At 45.4% G+C, this 18,680-nt stretch overlaps 1 protein-coding gene across 2 annotated transcripts; it reads right to left on the bottom strand.

The window, feature by feature from the left end:
• Positions 1-1,356: 1,356 nt before the first annotated feature.
• On the bottom strand, positions 1,357-17,561 carry PROKR1 (prokineticin receptor 1). Of its 2 annotated transcripts, none has more exons than XM_079792607.1 (3): positions 17,529-17,561; positions 12,264-12,887; positions 1,357-4,588 (listed from the first exon to the last, which is right to left on the bottom strand). In XM_079792607.1, the coding sequence occupies exons 2-3, from the start codon at positions 12,734-12,736 to the stop codon at positions 3,892-3,894; spliced, it is 1,170 nt and encodes a 389-aa protein (XP_079648733.1). In that variant the 5' UTR covers positions 12,737-12,887; positions 17,529-17,561; the 3' UTR covers positions 1,357-3,891. The 2 variants fall into 2 exon arrangements, with proteins under 2 accessions (XP_079648733.1, XP_079648732.1); XM_079792606.1 differs by lacking the exon at positions 17,529-17,561 and adding an exon at positions 16,943-17,122.
• Between the last annotated feature and the right edge of the window lie 1,119 nt (positions 17,562-18,680).

Here is an 18,680-nt window from a genome sequence, read left to right as displayed (position 1 = left end):
TCTCTCTTCTGCTTTCCTAGGGCAGGGAAATTGTTCTCATTAATAAGGTGTGGTATCTTCCTTTTAGAGTCATAAAGACCCCTAACTAGGCAAGGTAAAGATCAGTGACAAACATTTTTTAGTTCTCCCCTGAAACCTCCTGGTCTCGAAGTCTGTGCTGTGAGTTCCCAGGAGTAAGATGAGCAAAACTTGGCTTGCAAAGGAACCAGGAATGTTTCTGCTAAACTCCTTACGGGTCTCAAGAGAGGGCTAGACTGCAGTTGAATAGTCATCTCAAGGATTTTTGGAATGGATCCTTCCTTTCCCAAGATTGACACTCTCTGCACCCACAAATGCTGTGGTAGAAGAACCCTGGATTGAGCTTCGACAGACTGAAAGGGCGGGGGGTGTCCTAATCCTGGCTCACACAGTGACCATATGTGTGACCCTGAACATCTCTTCCCCATTCTGGGCTTCAGTTTCATCAACCATAAAATGAATAACTTAAATTTTATATTCTCACTTACACTTGAGGAAAGAGAGTTGGATCATTCTTTGTGGATACATTCCAAAATCTATCATAGTTTTCAAGGAACAGAGCTCATATTTATAATTTCCTGGCCACCGCACAAGGTTTTTAGTATGCTTTTCCAAAATGAGCATGGAACTTGTTTCATGCTGAGGGCTTGCTGTGGTGACCATCACATTGCCATGCTTTAGTGCCTTGACTTAAGAAATTATTTTTAACTGTGTACTCATTAGACAAAATTTCTAAAAGCTTTGTTGTAAATCTGCCTTTCTCTTTTACTTAAGGAAATGGTTTCACTTCACAAATCACATCTTTATCCTTCTACATAAGACGATGTGCATATCTCTCTGCATAATGAAAGCATGTAAGGAACAGAAAAGAAACACAAAAGCAAAAGTGTCAACTTGTTGGGCTTGCCACCAGTTTTTGGAGAAGCCATCAACTGGGCAGGCTACTGCTCGGTTCAATGAATCAGCCTCCAACCTGAACAAGGCTTGGTGTTGTAGGTTCATCTCCTGGTTCACTTTGCAAACCTTTAAGCTTGTTCAAAGGTTTAACCTTAGCTTATATAACAGGCACAAACAGGTCCTCGGATTTCCAGTCCTGGCACTCAGGTGCTAAAAGGTATTAATGGTTTTACCAGCTGAAGACTTCTAGGAAGAAATATAAATCAATTAAATTTCTTTAGGCAATATGAACATGAGTTAACACTGTTATCACAATTCATCTGATGATGGACTCAGCATTTATTTGGTGTTCACTCAAACACACTATAACTAGGAAAAGCATGGGGGGGGGGTGGAAATTACAGAAACGCCATGTTGAATGATTATATACTTGGGATTTTTTATTTCACTTGATTAACTACACAACAATTTCATTCACTGTAAAATCACAATCAGATACAATATCTAGAAATATTACAGGTAAATGAGTTTTTTAAAAAGGTACATTTTCGGCTGAAAAGCCAAAAGAGGTTTGGTTGTCACATCTAAAAAGTTTCTATTTAATATAGCCATCCTAATGGAAACATGAACATATTGACAACAAATGAGATCATTTTATTATTTTTAGTGTAAAAACTAACTTTCCTGATTTAATAATGCAATATGTGATTTTACAAAAAGTAAGGATTGCCTTCCAAGGCATATTGGATTTAGGCTAGTATTTTCATTAGTTTCTTTTTTTCTCTGAGAGTATTCTGATTAAACGGTAGGGTAAATGTGCTGGATGATGAATGGAAAAATAATAGATTTTTAAAATGAATCTTCCAGAGAAATAAAATAACTATAAATAATAAACTTTGCTACAAAAAATAAAGTTGACTATATTTGAAGGGGGAGATGCACAATACAGGTTTCACTTAAATAGCATTATATTTAAGAAGAAAAGGACAAGTCAATTCTATAGCTATACACCCTCATGAAAACAAAAAACAGATTGAGAAACAAGTACCACATTGCCCAGATTCATGCTGACTGGGGAACAGGCATAGGAAGATGGTCAGCACTTCCATGATCATAAAGATGCTTTTATTCTAAAACCCTAAGCTTGTCTTCTGACGGGAAAGCGATCTACCATTTCCTTTTATACTTCCGCCACCAACTTTCACTGCCTTATTGTACCAACTTATTAAGAACATAATGCATACAGCACTGCTGAGAGGTGTAAGGGAATAATTTATACAAAGGATAGTGAAAGGGGAAGGTGGTGAGGTTTCCAGATACATAAGCCAAGCTTACAAGTTTTTCCATGTCCAGGCACATTACACACAGTTATTAGTCTACTCTTTTGATTAGTTGTGTGGCTGAAAGAGTTTTTCCACATATTATCTCATTGGCTATTCACAACCACGCCCCCACCCCACCCCCCTCAGTAGCTATCTTCATCCCCTCCAAGAGGCTTTACCCAGGGTCACAGAGGTGACAAAGCCAAGGCTGGATCAGATCTTTTAGTTCAAAAACTCCATATTCCAATATTCAAAACACCAAACAAAGGAGGTGATTGGAAAGTGGGACAAGCTCTCAGTGAGCCTCCTTGTTAGCTGACCCTCCCCCCACCACCATTTGTATGTCCCTTTCTTTCCTAGGTACCCAGGGCCCTACCACTGAGCTTCATCACCTGCCACTGGATTGCATGACTTCACTTGCACTAAGGAATGGAAATGTGATGGGTTATGTCTCCAAAAAGTACCTCCATTTTAAAAAGAGCATCAAGGTTTAATCCAAAGGAATAATGTCTATGATGGGATTCAGGCACCAGGAACAAAGACATCTTGCCTTTAAATTGTACCAATAAGGGTGGAAGCTGGTGTGAATGAAAAAATGGCTGACAGCCACATTCATGAGGTGTGTGTCTCCTTTCAGTCTATGCTTCACAAGCATGGAGACATGAGAAGCACTTAAGGAGAAGTCTAACTGGTCCAAATCAGAATAACTGAGAGGTGGAAGCAGTATCACCCTAAGACCAAGAGAAACTGAACCCCTTCCCTAAGCCCCCCACCCTTTCAGAGATCCTCTGCCTGGACCCCTCCCATTGAGGGAGAGAAGGCCATTGATCCAAGGGGACATACCCATCCTGAGCCTAGCTTTTCCCCTCTTGACTTTCTCCAGGTACCCAGACCTCATAATTCCCTGTCCAAACAATTCCCAGGGTCTCTGAGGCCTCTTCCCAGGGTCCATCCTTATAATCATGAGCTTCCCTACATATGGGCCCTAAGCCTGAGGCGTGGCCATGCCATGAGGCAATATGGGGGAAGAGGGTTTGGATAGAACCCGCCATGTATACTGAGGTGTCCACGTGCATGCGTGTAAGGCTCCTCACAGTGAGAGTCGGGACCAGGCGTGAGAAGAGAAGGGCTGAAGAAAGAACTTGGTGGATGTCTGTATTCTTACTCCAACCCACAAATGTTAGGAGTGAAGTCAAGCCTAAAAACAATCGTAGAAATGAATTACATCAGTGTCTGATGAGTCGCTGAGGTTGTCCAGAGAGACCCTCACGCTACAAACACAGGAAGGTACCCCTGTCTAGATGCCTAATCAGGTTCCCTCTGCAACCTCCTTATTCCAGGCTGTCCATGCTCAAATTTTTTCTTGGTTTAATCCCTACTTCTTTGGGGCCATTCAGTGTCATCAACATACACAGGTTTTGCCAGTGCCTCCTCTTTGCACAAATTAGACGTTGAGTGAATGTCAGTCACGGGTGATGGTGCCTAATCACACCCGTCTTAGAAAATCTGAGCTCCTTGGACACCATGTTCACGTAGTCGTCCATTTACTCTGCCCTCTGCGGCAAACCAAGAGTTCTTGGTGTTGATAATGTGTATCTAAGTACACTGGTCAGGGTCCCCAGAGTCCCGTTTAGACTTCTCAAGGCCCCTGGGGTTATTTTAGCCTGATGCAGTCCACCTCTTCGGTGGCAGGCACCCCCATGGTTTTGAGATCAAGGTCCGCGCTGGCCTTACTGCCGTTGGAAGAAGACTTCCAGTGGAGCAGTATGATCCTCTTGAGGTACTTGATGGTGTTGTTCTTGACCGTCACGAAGCACAGGGTGTTGATCATGCTGTTGCTCATGGCGATGCACTCGACGATGTAGAAGGCCGTGAGGTAGTGCTTCTCCTTCACGAACACGGCGGGGAAGAAGTCGCGCACGACGGTGAAGCCGTAGAAGGGCGCCCAGCACAGCACGTAGGCGGTGAGGATGCCCATGAGCACCAGCACCGTCTTCCGGCGGCAGCGCAGCCGCTTCCGGATCTGCTCCGTCTGGAAACCCGGGACGGCCTTGAACCAGAGTTCCCGCGAGATCCTGGCGTAGCACAGCGTCATGACGACCACCGGGCCCACGAACTCCAGGCCGAGGATGAAGAGGAAGTAGGACTTGTAGTAGATCTGCTGGTCCACCGGCCAGATCTGACCGCAGAAGATCTTCTTCTGGTTCTTGACAATGATGAGAACCGTTTCCGTGGTGAAGTAGGCGGAAGGGATGGCGATGAGGACGGACACCGCCCACACCAGGGCGATCAAGCCCGTGGCTGTCTGATACTTCATCCGGGGTCTCAGCGGGTGGACAATGACCAGGTACCTAGGACAAGAACACAAACGGGTCAGCCGCTATGCCAAGAAAGTGCTCGATGAGGAGATCTTTGCAGCCGAAGGGGGTGTGTGGAGGAGAAACGCAATGGTTCAGGGGCGTTCAAGAAAGGCAGGCTGGAATTCGAACCCCAGTTCCACCCCTTACTAGCTGTCGCAACCTCAAGCAAGTTTTGTTTCATCTCTCTGAATCTCAGTTTCCTTATCTGCAAATGTTTTTGTTTGTTTTTTTAAGGGTGAAATATGCTTAATGTTTACACAATTCCTGGCATATCCTACATAATAAAATGGTAATATGTAAATTACCATCACTCCGCTACGCCCACGATTGGGCCAGCAGGAGGGGCAGGGGGCGGGACTCAGGGTGGCTGGGGTAGCTGATTGGGCCAGCAGGACGCTGAGCTCGCGGCGCCACTGACGCCAGGAGCTCAGCGTCTGTGCCACGGCTGTGCCGGAGGCTTTCGGAAGGCCTGGGGCACCCGCGGACAGCCGGCCAGCTCCCCAGCGATCAAAAGCCAAAGCGGGGGAGCTGGCCGGCTGTCTGCTCCGGCACAAGGCCTTTCGAAAGCCTCCGCCGCGCAGGAGGCTTTCGGAAGGCCTGGTGCACCGGCGGACAGCCAGCCCGCTGGTGCACCAGGTGCATGATTAAATCATGCACTGGGCCTCTAGTACTCAATAAATGGCAACTATTACTATTAAATGTAGTAATAGTGCCTTCCATCAGTTTCTAGCCTGGCATTATTCTCAAGTCCTTCCTGTCTTCAGGATCATTCATTCTAATTAACCCAGAGTTTAGAGCTAAAAGGGTCCGATAGTTCCAAAGACTTATTGGGAGAACTTGCGCTTCCCAGTGGAAGCAGTGGGCGAAGTTTTGTCTTCGTTCCACATTTTTGAAAACATTGCTCTTCATGCACAGGGGGAGGAATACATGTGATCATTTATTTTACTTTCCGGGTGGAAAAATAGAGGCCAGTGAGAGATGAGTGGCTTTCTCAAAGTCATATACCATAGGACCCTTGGTAGAAAACATTTAACCCTATCTGACATGATTGATGAGAAAATCAATTGAGAATATACATGAATGTATCTTTTTTAACCACAAAGCACCAGCTAGTAAAGGATATTGCTTTTGTTCTCTCCCCCAAAAAAGCCGCACTGCTGTTACCACACAGGTCCAGGAGCAAAGACAGAGCACTTTCTGAGGGATGTGAGTCATTTGTGCGGTATGAAAGCCTCCTTCCCAGAGTGAGTGCACATACTTATGCAGGAACTTTGATTTCCTGGAAGACTTTCCAATCTTGCAGGGGATGGAGATTGGAGGAGAAGATAGGAAGTGAAGTGGGAGGGAATGACTAATCAACATTGGAAATAAACACATTCTCACATGCCTACAGCTTATTCCAGGTAGAGCCAAGAGCAAATGTGACAGGAGTAGGAAAGAAAGCCAAACCAATTCTGTTTTTTGAAACCAATCCCTTTGAGTTCATCTTTCTTGGAATTTTGATTGGAAGAGGTTCATTCTTATTTTTTTCTTCTGATAATAATATTGCTGTTTCTGTCCTACCCTCCGCCCCCCAACCCAAGTAGCCAGGTCCATTGAGTGTGTCATCTGGAGAGTTAACTGGAGTGAGACTCTTGCTGTTTTATAGCTTCCAGATATTAGGTGAAGTTAGATAGGTTGTGTCCACCTCTGAACACCCAGCTGTCTGCTTGACATGCTCCACCACCGGCAACAATCGTTGGCACTCTCGCCAACCCCTTAGTGCCGAAGGGTGGAATGCAGTGTCTGCAGAGTGTTGGCAGTGCTCTTGTCATCCTTCACAAAAGCCATGGCGCTCCTGCTACAATGAGTGCACCAAACTTGCTCTGACTCATAGCAAAAAACTAAGAACTTAGTGTTTTTGCTCTCGCTAGTTCTCTCCCTCTCTACACCACCATGTTTTGTTGATTACTTTGTCAAAGAATATTTCTATATTCATACATGTTTAGTATATGAATTTTCACTATATAATTCTATTCCTTCTTTTCCCAATAGTAACTTCCTACATCTTTATAATGTTTCAAAGCCAAAGTGTTTTTTCAATGAGAAAGTAGGAGAGAATGCTGGCCTAGGAGTCAGAAGACCAAGAATCTAATCCCAGCTTTGCCACAAACTTGTTATGTGAATTTGAGCCATTTTTCTTAGCCCTATGAGCTCAATTTCCTCATCTGTAACATAGGGATATTACCTGTCTCACTAACCTCACAGAGATACTATAAGATCAAACAAATACTGTATATAAACTACAACAGCTATTAATACACAAGAAACTGTTAGCGTCCTAGAATGTATTTTTTCAGAGTTATTCTGTATACATAGCAATTTTCTTTCACCTGTTTTTAGCAAATACTGCATTTGAAAGTTCTCTACTACTTTCTATTTTATTGGACATATTTTACTGATTCTACTTATTTTCATATCAAAACTAACCTTCAGGTAATCTGTGACTACCCATCTGATAGTTTTTTCATCCTGGCTTTCTCTGACATCACCCTAACTCTATCCCCAGGCTTAGCTCCAGGAACTGAGCAAGAGGCCTTCCAAATACATTTACCAATAAGCAAATTGCAGAAATTGCTTTAAGGATTGCCACCGGCCTTGGCTATGCTAGGATCAAAATTCAGAACTCTAGTATTAGTAACACTTGCTTATGTTTGTAAAGCAGTTTACAAATTATAGAACATTTTCAAATCCACTTTCTCATTAGAGTAGGTAAGAGAGCAAAAATACCCATTTTACAGATGAGCAGACTAAGATTTGGAGAGGCTAAATAACCTGCCAAAAGCCACACAGCTAGAAATTGACGGGACCATAATGCAGACCCATCCATATCTTGCTCCAAATGCAGTGGGTTCTCAAATACGCCATTTGTCCCCACCCTTTCAACCAAAGCAAGCAATAGCCCTTCGTCCTACCCTTCTCCTGGCATCAAATAGTCCTTCTCTTTTCTCTCCATCACAGTTGGTTTCTACCTATTGATGTTCCAAGAAGGTGTCAGGCAATTGGCAGCTTATGAGTATGCCTTTGGCTTGCCCTGTGTGTCTACCACTACATTGGCTCAGGTCCAGATCCACTTCGAGCCAACAAAGAATGAAGGCTGATAGACAAAGAAATGTCCAGGCAGTAATGGTATGGTGATAGTGGGCTGGGTGATTAGACCAAGAGCATTTGGGCTCCCTCTCTGTCCCTAGGACCCAGCCCCAGATCAAACCATGGAAGTGGAGGTTGCAGCAGCTACTAGGCCAGTCATGGGATGGTCAGGGATTGAATGACTTACTCCTTGGGCCAGCCAGCTCTGACCAATAATCTCACCGGGTAGCATTTGTAGGACTTGGGACTGAGAATGATTACTCATGCCTTAGCTGGCCTCATTCAGACAGAAGATGAGAGCTGACAATGGCAGGCAGATTGGTCAGTTTCCCCTGGATTTGGGGTAAAAAAAGGAAGGGTCCCGCAGTGCCCCACATGTTCTGGGATCTGAAGGATACACCTCAAGGACAGTACAGGTGTCTCCACATCAAAGAAGAAACAAAGACCCAGAGGGCCAGGAGTTCTCTGATGATCTTTTTCAGTTTCCTGCTGCCATCAGATCTGACTCCCTGTGTCTAGATTTTGAGATCTTCTGGAATATGACCTTGTCCTTTTTTATCTTGACTTTCCATATGTTCCTTGCCTCTGCCCTACATCCTCTGCAAGGGACCTCATGCCTCAAGCATTCCCACTTCTAGGCTGTTGTAAACACTGTTCCTCTTGGAAAACCTCTCCTCTACTTTGCTGATCGCCATTTGTTGAAAGCCAGTTAAAAAGTCCCCCTCTTCCATGAAACCTCCTTTAACTACTCAGGTACACGATGATCTCACCCTGATGTAAATTTCATTTAAAATTTATTCTTTATCCTTTAACTGTTTCATAAGTGTCACCTCACTCCCCACCCACCTCTTCCACTTTAGGTGGTAAGCTCCAGAGAGCAGGAACCATGTCTTACTTCTTTTATAAGCTTCTGCTGTCTGTGAATTATGGGCACCTAGGATTTTAGTGAAACTTCACTCTCAATAGTTCCTGGCACCAAGCAAATAGAAATGTAGTCAACCATAGTAGCAGCCTTCAAAAATATTGTAACCTTATTTGGAAAACAGGACATAAATGTGTTTACCCAGCATGAGACTGGGGGACAGCCTTGGGCTCAATAATGGAAGGTTTCAAGAGCAGGCGAAGGAGTTTGAGGCATATGTTGTAGACAATGGAGTTCTTTGAGGTCTTTAGAACCAGAGAGGGGAGACATACAAGACAGAAGATTAATTTGGCTGCAGTCTTGCTTTATTCCCTCAGGCCACAGGGGCCTTCTCTTTGTTCTTAGTAACCACCAGGTTTGTTCCTGTTCAGGGCCTTTGCACTTATTATTCCCTTTATCTGGGATGCTTTTTTTATCAGTCTTCACAAGGCTGGCTTTTTTTTTCCTCCTCCATCTTTCAGAGGTAGGTTCAAAAGTCTCCTCAGACACACTTTTCCTGCCTCTACACCTGATATCTCCCACCCTCAGTCACTCTCAATGTTTTAGTGTTTGTTTGCTTTTGTTCAGAGTATTTCTCATGCTCTAAAAATGCCTTTCTTGTTTGTTTACCTGACTGTTAACTCTCTCCATCCCATGGATGTCAGTTCCATGAGGGCAAAGAAATTATTTTTCTTATTCATCATATCCCCAATGCTTAGAATAGTATCTGTCACATGCAGTCGTTCTACAAAAATGCATTATTTGAATAAATGAATGAATGAATGAATGTTTAGGGAGGATTATGCGGGGAGTAGGTTGGCAGAGAGCAGAGCCAAGAAACATGGAAGGCCAAGAGGAGACTATGATAGTCCAGCCCTGAGTGAATAGGTGGGAGGGAGGGGTAAGTATTGGCAGGACCTGGAAATGAAGTGAATGCTGGAGAAAGGGAGAGAGCGGCCAGGACAGAGGAGACTTGCTAGTTTAGATGCCTGGGAAAACCATGGAACCAATAACAGAAACAAAGAAGTCCAGGCAGATAGAAGAGTAACGGTTCTGTTCTGCTATATCTTGATAGCAGTGTTTCTTAGAAACCTTGTATTATTATCTTTTAAATCACGTCATTCAAACAATCACTTCAATGAAAACAAAGAGGTTAACCAATCAGAAATATTCATTCATTTATCCGTGTGTGTGTTTTTGTTGTTGTTGTTGTTGTTATTCCTTTAAGGGTTAATTCAAGAACTATAATATCCACTGTTTATTTAGTGTTTATTCTGTTTTAAACATTGTTCAAATGATTACATATATTATATAATTTAATCCTCAAGGCAAACCAATACATTAGGTTTTCTTATTATTTCCATTTTATACATGAGAAAACTGAGGGAGAATAAGGTAAAATAATTAATATAAGGCTAATAAGTGGTACCGCAGGAATTTAAACCCAGGCAGAATAACTGCTAACATTATTTTCCTATAGAAATTTCATTTTTAAAATGTATTTTTATAACCGTAGGTATATTGTTATATCAAGATAAAAATTAGTTGTCCAAAACTAAACAAATCAAACCTGAAAATCTACTGATCAAATCCTGAACAACACATGAGACCAGACAATAATCAATGAAGTCCTAGGCTAAATTGAAATTGGATGGTAAAGACACAGAAAAATAAAAATGATTTGAAGCAAAGATTACAAACATCAATAAAAGAACTTAATGTACTGGCACAGCTAGTTAGTTGGCCAAGGCCGTTGGATGGCCCTGTGCAGGCAACAATGCTGTCCTCCAATGTCTGGGCGCAAGTTTCCACTCACGACCCCATTCTGAACAACAGCAGACTCTATGATGCTGTGCAGGTTCCCCAATTCATCTTTCTATTGTATTTAAATTGCATTATATAAACTCACACTGCCAGAGAAATGCCTGCAGTATTTCAGACAAGCAGAGTTTAGTATGAAAGTAGGATAAGGACTTGTAGGAGTTCAGTAGATCAATATAGATCTCTCCTCTCACATGTTCAAAATAACCCAATTCCCATTAACTTATCCTTGAAGCCACTCCCTACTACAGTGTTACACCTTTCGAAAAGTGAAATGGATTTCACCCTGACAGCAGGGTCCCACCCACTGTTAGTGGCTGAGAACACCCCTTGTGAAAAGATGTCTAGCTAGATGAAACTTCAGGAAATGACCCTGTATGCTCTGTCCTGTTGATGTGCTAAGAGAGGTGGTGGTAGCTTCTACTTGTAAAAAAGGTCCAAGATAAGGTCCCTGGAGCTTTCTTCCACAGCTATGAAGGGGATTTAAGGGGCAGATACCCAGCTTGATTTCCCCCCTCCTGCTCCTTCTGTAGGTCCACTCAGGGTGCATCCCTGGATGGACAATATACTGTGGGGCTCTGTCACTCATGTGGAAGACCTTGGCCAAGGAGAAGTAGCCCTCTGCAGGGATGACCCTCTAAGCACCTTCTATGGGTGCAGACTAAGGGCTATTTAAGCTGCTAACTCCCTGACATCTTCCTTCCCAAGGCTCCACCCCTCAGTGGCTTTAAAGCCTGGTTCCTTTTCAACCCCCTTTCCTCAGGAGTGGTGTCTTTCCAGGTCAGTGTATGCCTCATTGTCCTGCCTATGACTCCAGAAAACAGGCTCTATTTGCTGTGCTGCTCCCCGGAACATTGTCCCAACTATGAGAGACAGGCTGAACTCCACCAGAGCCCTGAGGCCATGGAACAGGGAGAACATCTGTGCTTCAGGCTTTCTGGGTTAAGGGAGAGAGACGGGCAGTTCAGATTCAAGTACACGGAGGCCTGATTTGACCCTCAAGGTAAGTGTCTCTGCATTGTAACAAGGTATTTTGTAATGAGAGGAGCTTGCAAAGATTGTCCTGAGGGAACCAGAAACCACCCTGGTCATTAGCACAGGTGATTATACTAAATGAAAAGACTAAGCATAACATCAGAAAGATTTGCATAGGCTGCTCTTACTGATTTTATTTACCTTCAGTAGAAACAGGTCTTCTATGCTGCTGCATGCAAATGTATGAAGAGGGGCAAACTGACTACTGCAACAACGAACAGTAAATAAGCATATGTTCTCTTTTGGGGTTTTTTTTTTAGTTAGTTTGTTTGTTTTTCAAAATAAATCCCTCAATTTTATTTTAAAATCAATTGGTGCTGGTGGGGCTGGGTAGTTCATGTTTCAGTAGAGGAAGTCTTAATAAGACAGAAACCTCCGTCAAGATATTTAAATTTACTCAAGAGTTACCTGCCTAGCATTTAACCTTGTCCCTCCACCCCTACTCTTCCCTCTCTCTCTCTAAACCTTGAACAGATACAACATCTAGGAGCATAACCATAGCAGAGGGATCCATAGCCTTCCCACTGCCCAGTCATCAGGGCTCTGCTACCTCCAGCCTGCCCACAGCTAGAAATCTAGAGCCCTTCTCACTGTCAGTCAATGAGCTAACTTTTCATAGTGCACTTGATCTTAGCAAAAAGGCCAAGAAGCCATGGGGCCAACTTTTGAGCCCTTATAGATCCACATTACTGGTGAATACAGATATCTCTCCTCAATTATAATTGCAGCCAACAATTCCAATGCCCCTTCCTTGGTTGTCCCCACTGTCCCCTTACTCACCTGTCGATGGCGATAGCCAGCAAAGCATTGGTGGAGACGTAGAGAGAGACAGTACGCAGGTAGTTGACAGAGGCGCACAGGATGTGGCCATGCTCCCAGGAGAGCTGGCGCACCACGTAGTAGTCCATCTCAAAGGGGCAGCAGACAATGGCCACCAGGAAATCAGAGATGGCCAGGTTGGCAATGAGTAGGTTGGTGAGGTTGCGAAGCTTCTTGTAGCGGGCCAGGGCAGCAATGAAGATGAAGTTGCCAATGCCACAGACCAGCATGATGCCCACCAGGGCCATGCCAATGACAATCTTGGCAGCAAAAAACGTCAGAGAATTGGTTACATCCTCATCTTCATCCAAGGGCATATCATAGTCGCCATAGCTGAAGTTAAATGGGAAGAAAGCAGCCTGGGCTCCGTGGGGGTCAAGCACAGAAAGGAAGCCAGTGGAGATGTTGGTGGCATTCTCATCCATGACTCCCATGGTGGCCAGATGATGCCTTGAGCAACACAGCTGGGAATTCCTCTGGGATGATGCCTGGGGAGCTGTCTTCTCTCTCTGCTGACACTCAGTTCGGTCTTAATGAGTCAGAGTGTCCCTGCCAGCATCTTTGGGGTTCAGCTCCATCCTAAGCCTTTAAAAGACATACAAACAGTTGGCTATATATCTGAGTGAATCCGGCCAAATTTAAAACCATCCTGTAACCTAAGCAGATCCATTAGCCACCTGCTCAGAGTGAACACTGGGTGATGGAGTGGAAATAAAAAAAAAAGTGAGAGAAGAGAAAGTATTATCAACCACATACCCACTCATTCAGGGAAGATTGGATTGCTATAGAGACAATCAGGCACTGACTCTGTTTATTTCCCTTCCACTGAGGACTCTGAAATGTTACACTTTTTTCTCAGGGACCAAAGTTGGGAGTGTGGGAGGCTGAAGAGAAGGAAAGTGACCTGCTCCAAACTCCATTTCCTGTCCTGACAGCCTGATCTTTGTCCTTGTGGAATTGTTCCATTCTGTTGCTTAAAAGAAGTGATTCTGAGAACAGTGGCTTTGTAATACAGCTTGATATCTGGTATTGAGATCCCACCTACTTTGTTCTTCTTTCTCAGGATTGCTGCAGCTACTTGGGGTCTTTTTTTATTCCGGATGAATTTTTGGAGAGTTCATTCTAGGTCTGTGAAATATGTCATTGGTATTTTAATGGGGAGTACATTGAATCTATAGATTGCTTTGGGTAGTATGGACATTTTAATGATGTTGATTCTACCAATCCATGAACACGGTATGTTCTTCCATCTGTTTATGTCTTCCTCTATCTCTTTTTTTAGTGTCCTATAGCTTTCCAAGTAGAGGTCTTTTACCTCCTTAGTTAATTTTATTCCTAGGTATCTTAATTTTTTTGGTGCAATGGTAAATGGGATTGTTTTTATTAATCTCTCTTTTTGTAAATTCACTATTGGTGTATAAAAATGCCATAGATTTCTGGGCATTAATTTTGTATCCTGCTACATTGCCGGATTAATTTATTAAGTCTAATAATTTTTTGATGGAGTCTTTAGGGTTTTCTATGTACAGTATCATGTCATCTGCAAATAATGACAGTTTTACATTTTCTTTTCCAATTTGTATACCTTTTATTTCTTCTTCTTGTCTATTGCTATGGCTAGCACGTCCAGAACTATGTCAAACAGGAGTGGTGAAAGTGGATTACAAAGCCACTGTTCTCAAAACTGCCTGGTACTGGCACAAGAACAGACATATAGACCAATGGAATAGAATAAAGAACCCAGAAATCAACCTAAGCCACTATGCTCAATTAATATTTGACAAAGGAGGCAATAACATACAATGGAGTCAAGACAGTCTCTTCAATAAATGGTATTGGGAAAATTGGACAGATACATGCAAAAAAATGAAGCTAGAACACCAACTTACACCATACACAAAAATAAACTCAAAATGGATAAAGGTCTTAAACATAAAGACAGCAAACCATAAAAATATAAGAGGAATCCACAGGCAGCAAAATCTCAGACATATACCAAAGCAATATCTTCACCAATACAGCTCCTAGGGCAATGGAAACTAAAGAGAAAATAAACAAATGGGACTACACCAAAATAAAAAGCTTCTGTACAGCAAAAGAAAACATCAACAAAACAACAAGAAAGCCCACTGTATGGGAGAACATATTTGCCAATGTTATCACCAGTAAGGGTTTAATCTCCAACATTTACAGGGAACTCATACAACTTAACAAACGGAAGATAAACAACCCAATCAAAAAATGGGCAACGGACCTTAATAGATACTTTTCGAAAGAGGACATAAGGAAGGCCAAGAGACATATGAAAACGTGCTCAAAGTTACTAATCATCCGAGAGATGCAAATCAAAACAACAATGTGGTATCATCTCAGACCTGTCAGAATGGCTATCATCAACAAATCAACAAACAACAAGTGCTGGTGAGGATGCAGAAAAAAAGGAACCCTCGTGCACTGCTGGTGGGAATGAAGACTGGGGCAGCCACTGTGGAGAACAGAATGGAGTTTTCTTAACAAACTAAAAATGGAACTCCCATTTGACCCAGTGATCCCACTTCTAGTAATATATCCCAAGAAATTAGAAACACCAATCAGAAAGGATATATGCACCCCTATGTTCATAGCAGCACAATTACCATAGCTAAGATTTGGAAACAGCCTAGGTGCCCGTCAGCAGATGAGTGGATTAAAACCCTGTGGTACATCTACACAATGGAATACTATGCTGTGGTAAAAAAGAAGGAATTCTTACCATTTGCAACAGCATGGATGGAACTGGAGAGCATTATGCTAATCGAAATAAGCCAGTCAGAGGAAGATAAATATCTCATGATCTCACTCATTTATGGAATATAATGAACAACATAAACTGATTAACAAAAACAGATCCAGAGACAGAAAAGCATCAATCAGACCGTCAAACCTCAGAGGGAAGGTAGGGGAGGGTGGGGGTAAGGGGAAGAGATCAACCAAAGGACTTGTATGCATGCATATAAGCTGAACCAATGGACAAAGACATCAGGGGGGTGAGGGCACGAGGAAGAGGGGGCAATGGGGGGATAAGGACACATGTACTAGTAATACCTTAATCAATAAAGAAAAGAAAAAAAAGTGATTCTGAATACAATTGAAGAGGGAGGGCCTTGAGGCAAGCCTGTCTGCTCTCCAGGAGTTGGTCTCTTTCCTTCTGGCAAAACACTGCTCTAAAATCACGGCCTCCTAGCAGCCACCCTTCCCGCTCCTCACTGGGCTTGCTGTTCCAACATTCAAGTCTGCGGTGACCCTACAAGCCACCCACAGTCTTTACCAAGGCTTGACCCCAGGCAGAGGCTATAGGGTAAAAGTCACAGCCTAAGCGTTGAATGGCTTGGGAAGGGGGCTCTGGAGCAAAACGCTTTCCTTGGCTGGTGTGTGTCCTGAGGTAAACAGAGTTTCAGCATCCTCCAGGCAGGAGATCAATAATGTCTGTAAAGCATGGAGGTCCTTGGAGAGGGAGGGTGTTACACCTAGAACTGCAAGGAATGACTATGGAACAGCTCAGGCCTCCCAGTCAGCTGCAAAGAAGGGGAGGGGAATCCTAACCTGGATGACTCCATCACACCCCATAATAGGGCTGCGATGGGAGATGGAGAGGGGAGGGGCTGTCCTCTGCACTGCTGGGGACAGAGAACAACAGGAAGTCCCCCTGTCCCCTGCCCTCTCCCCTAGTCCCAGTCCTTCACAGGCTTGAAAACATCAGACCAGGTTGTTGGGGTGTAAAAGGAAGACTGGGGCCTGGGGAGCCCTGGAAATGTCAGGAAAGCCAGAGAGAGAAGCTATGGAAAACCTGAGGTTCCTGGAAAAGGGAGACCCCTAGGGCCCCCAGGAAAGCCTGCTGCCCAATCCCCCAAAGATGAGACATCTGAGCTTGTCTTTGGGGGACCAGGGTTAAGGTTCCTCTGTGTCCCAATTAAGTTTGGCCCCATTCTTGCCTCTCTCCCCAGCTCCTCTCCCCCGCTTTTCTCAGGATTTTTTCCTTCCTCTGAGCCTTCAGTTCTGTCCCTCAGGCCTTGCCCGTTGCCCCTGTCAAGTGTGAGGAGCTGAAAGGTCCGAGGGGACCAGGCTCGTAGCCCGGGCAGGTAGGGCTGCAATCCGGGTGGGATTCTCCATACCCCTTGCAGACCTGTGTCTTGGAGGCATGCCACCTCTGAGGGTAGGGTACCCAAAAGCATGTCAGCCAGAAGGCTCAAAGTCAGGTTTTAAAAACTTCTTGTGGGGCAGGGTGTTCGATTTTAGAATTTGCGGCCTTTAATCCTGAATTCTCACCTCTCCAAGAAGAACCCTATTCCCATCAGGTGTCCCCGGGGACCCTGCTGGTTAGCGCCGGCCCCCTGGCCAGACCCCTCCTCCTGCAAACCTGGAAGCCACTTTGCAGCCTCTGCTGCTCAGCCCTCGCCTGCTCTCAGCTTTGTCCTCGGAGCTTCGGAGGTTACACCTAAGGGCAGGAGTGGGTACCCGGCTCCCCTGAAGGAACGAGCTCCAGTGCCAGTCTCCTGAAAAGCCCCCTCCCCACGCAAAGCCTCCGCCCCGCCGCGGCCGGTGCGGCGCGGGGTTCCTGGGAGCATCTCCCGGGGCATCTCCCGGGCGGGCGCGCTCAGTACCTGCGGCATCCCGGCGCCAGCGGACCAGGTCGGGTTTCTTTATTCCGGGTCCGAGGACAAAGCCGCTTCTCCCCGAAAAGAACAGGTCCCTTTCCTCTTCCTCCTCTTCTCCCGGCTCTTTCCCCGACTCCGGCGCGGGTTGCGCTCCTGCCGCCGCGGCAGATCCGAGGGAGGGCGGCTCCGCCGCGAGGCCCCCCGTGTCCCGCGCCCGCCTCCTGGCACTCGCTGTCCCCGCCCCCGGCGGCCAAGGGGCACCCAGGCACCAGCGGCTGGCTCCGCAGGGCGTGCCCGGGGTCCGGGCTCCCAGCGGGGGTACCTAGGAGTCGCCCGGGCACGCGCGCGGCTGGGAGGCTGGTGCGGTCCCCGGGCAGCTCCAGGCTGGGACCCGCCGGGGGGGGGGGGGGGGGGGGGGGGGCGGGCCCGCCGGGCGGCGCGCGTTCCCGGACTCAGTCTCCCGAATGGCCGCCTCGGGCGGGACCGAGGGCGCCCGCGCTGGGAGCAGGGCTCAGTGGGGACTCTGCGCTGGAGGTGCCCATCTGGCAGGGCTGTGCCCGCCCCAGGGCCCGGGGCTTCTGGGCTGTCTCACCTGGCCAGCCCCGCGCCTCCGCCGGAGTGGGTGGACACGGCCCGCTTCGCTGGGGAGATTTCAAAGCGCCGGGAGGAGCCTCCGGCCCTGCCCACACACCGCCCGCGCAGGACACGCTGGGACCCACCCAAACCTCCTTCGCTTGGGTGCGCCCAACTGGGCACTGGGATCAGCATGGGTTCAGCCGCTCGGACCTCTGTGTCAGAAAGGCTTGGAGAAGTGCTTTTCCCAAAGCAACCAAGTGGGGGAGGTGGGCAGTGTGGATGCCGGAGGGAGGGAGGCGTTCCCCACCCACCGGGATGTCTGTTCAGGAGAAGGCTGGGATGACCAGCGCTAACTTACAGAGCACTATCTCTGATTTCTCAGAAGTCTGTAGATTTCTCAAGAAGTTAAATATAGAACGACTCTATGATCCAGCAGGTCCACTTCCAAAAAACACTGAATGCAGGGACTAGGATACTTGTACGCCAATGTTCATAGCAACATTATTCAAAATAGCAAAAAAATGGTAAGAACCCAAATGTCCATCAACCGATGAATGGAATTTTTTAAATGTGGCATATACATGCATTACAATATTTCTCATCCTCAAGTAAAAAAGGAATGAAGTATAACACGTGTGGATGAGAATGTGGAGAAATTGAAGCCCTGTGCCCTGTTGGTGAGAACGTAAAATGATACAGCCACTGTGAAAAGCAATATGGCACTTCCTCAGAAAGTTAAAAATAGGATTACCATATGATCCAGAAATTTCACTTCTGGGCATATACCCACAATAATTGAAAGTAGTGTCTCAAAGAGATACTTGCACATTCATGTTCATAGCAGCATTATTTACAGTAGTCAAAGATGGAGGCAACTTGAATGTCCATTGACAGATAAATGGATAAACAAACGGTAGTGTATACATGCAATGGAATATTATTCGGCCTTGAAAAAGAAAGTTCTGACATATGCTATAAAATTCTGACCTATGGATGAACCTTGAGGACATTATGCTAAGTGAAATAAGCCAGTCACACAAGACAGCACTGTATACTTTCACTTAAGTGAGGTACCTGGAGTAGTCAAAATCATAGGGACAGAAAGTAGAATGTTGGTAGGCAGTGGCTGGAGGGAGAGGGAAGGGGAAGTTACTGTTTAATGGGTACC

This window comes from Cnephaeus nilssonii (genome assembly GCF_951640355.1).
Source record: "Cnephaeus nilssonii genome assembly, chromosome: 15".
Taxonomy (NCBI): domain Eukaryota; kingdom Metazoa; phylum Chordata; class Mammalia; order Chiroptera; family Vespertilionidae; genus Cnephaeus; species Cnephaeus nilssonii.
Note: the sequence above shows the minus strand (reverse complement) of the source record. Positions and strands in the feature narration are given on the sequence as shown.

Excerpts from the sequence above, each read along its gene's own strand:
- PROKR1 (XM_079792607.1), bottom strand. The coding sequence starts at position 12,736 with ATGGGAGTCATGGATGAGAATGCCACCAACATCTCCACTGGCTTCCTT. Across the intron at positions 4,589-12,263 it reads CTGGCTATCGCCATCGACAG|GTACCTGGTCATTGTCCACC; the intron begins GTGAGTAAGGGG and ends TTCTTGTCCTAG.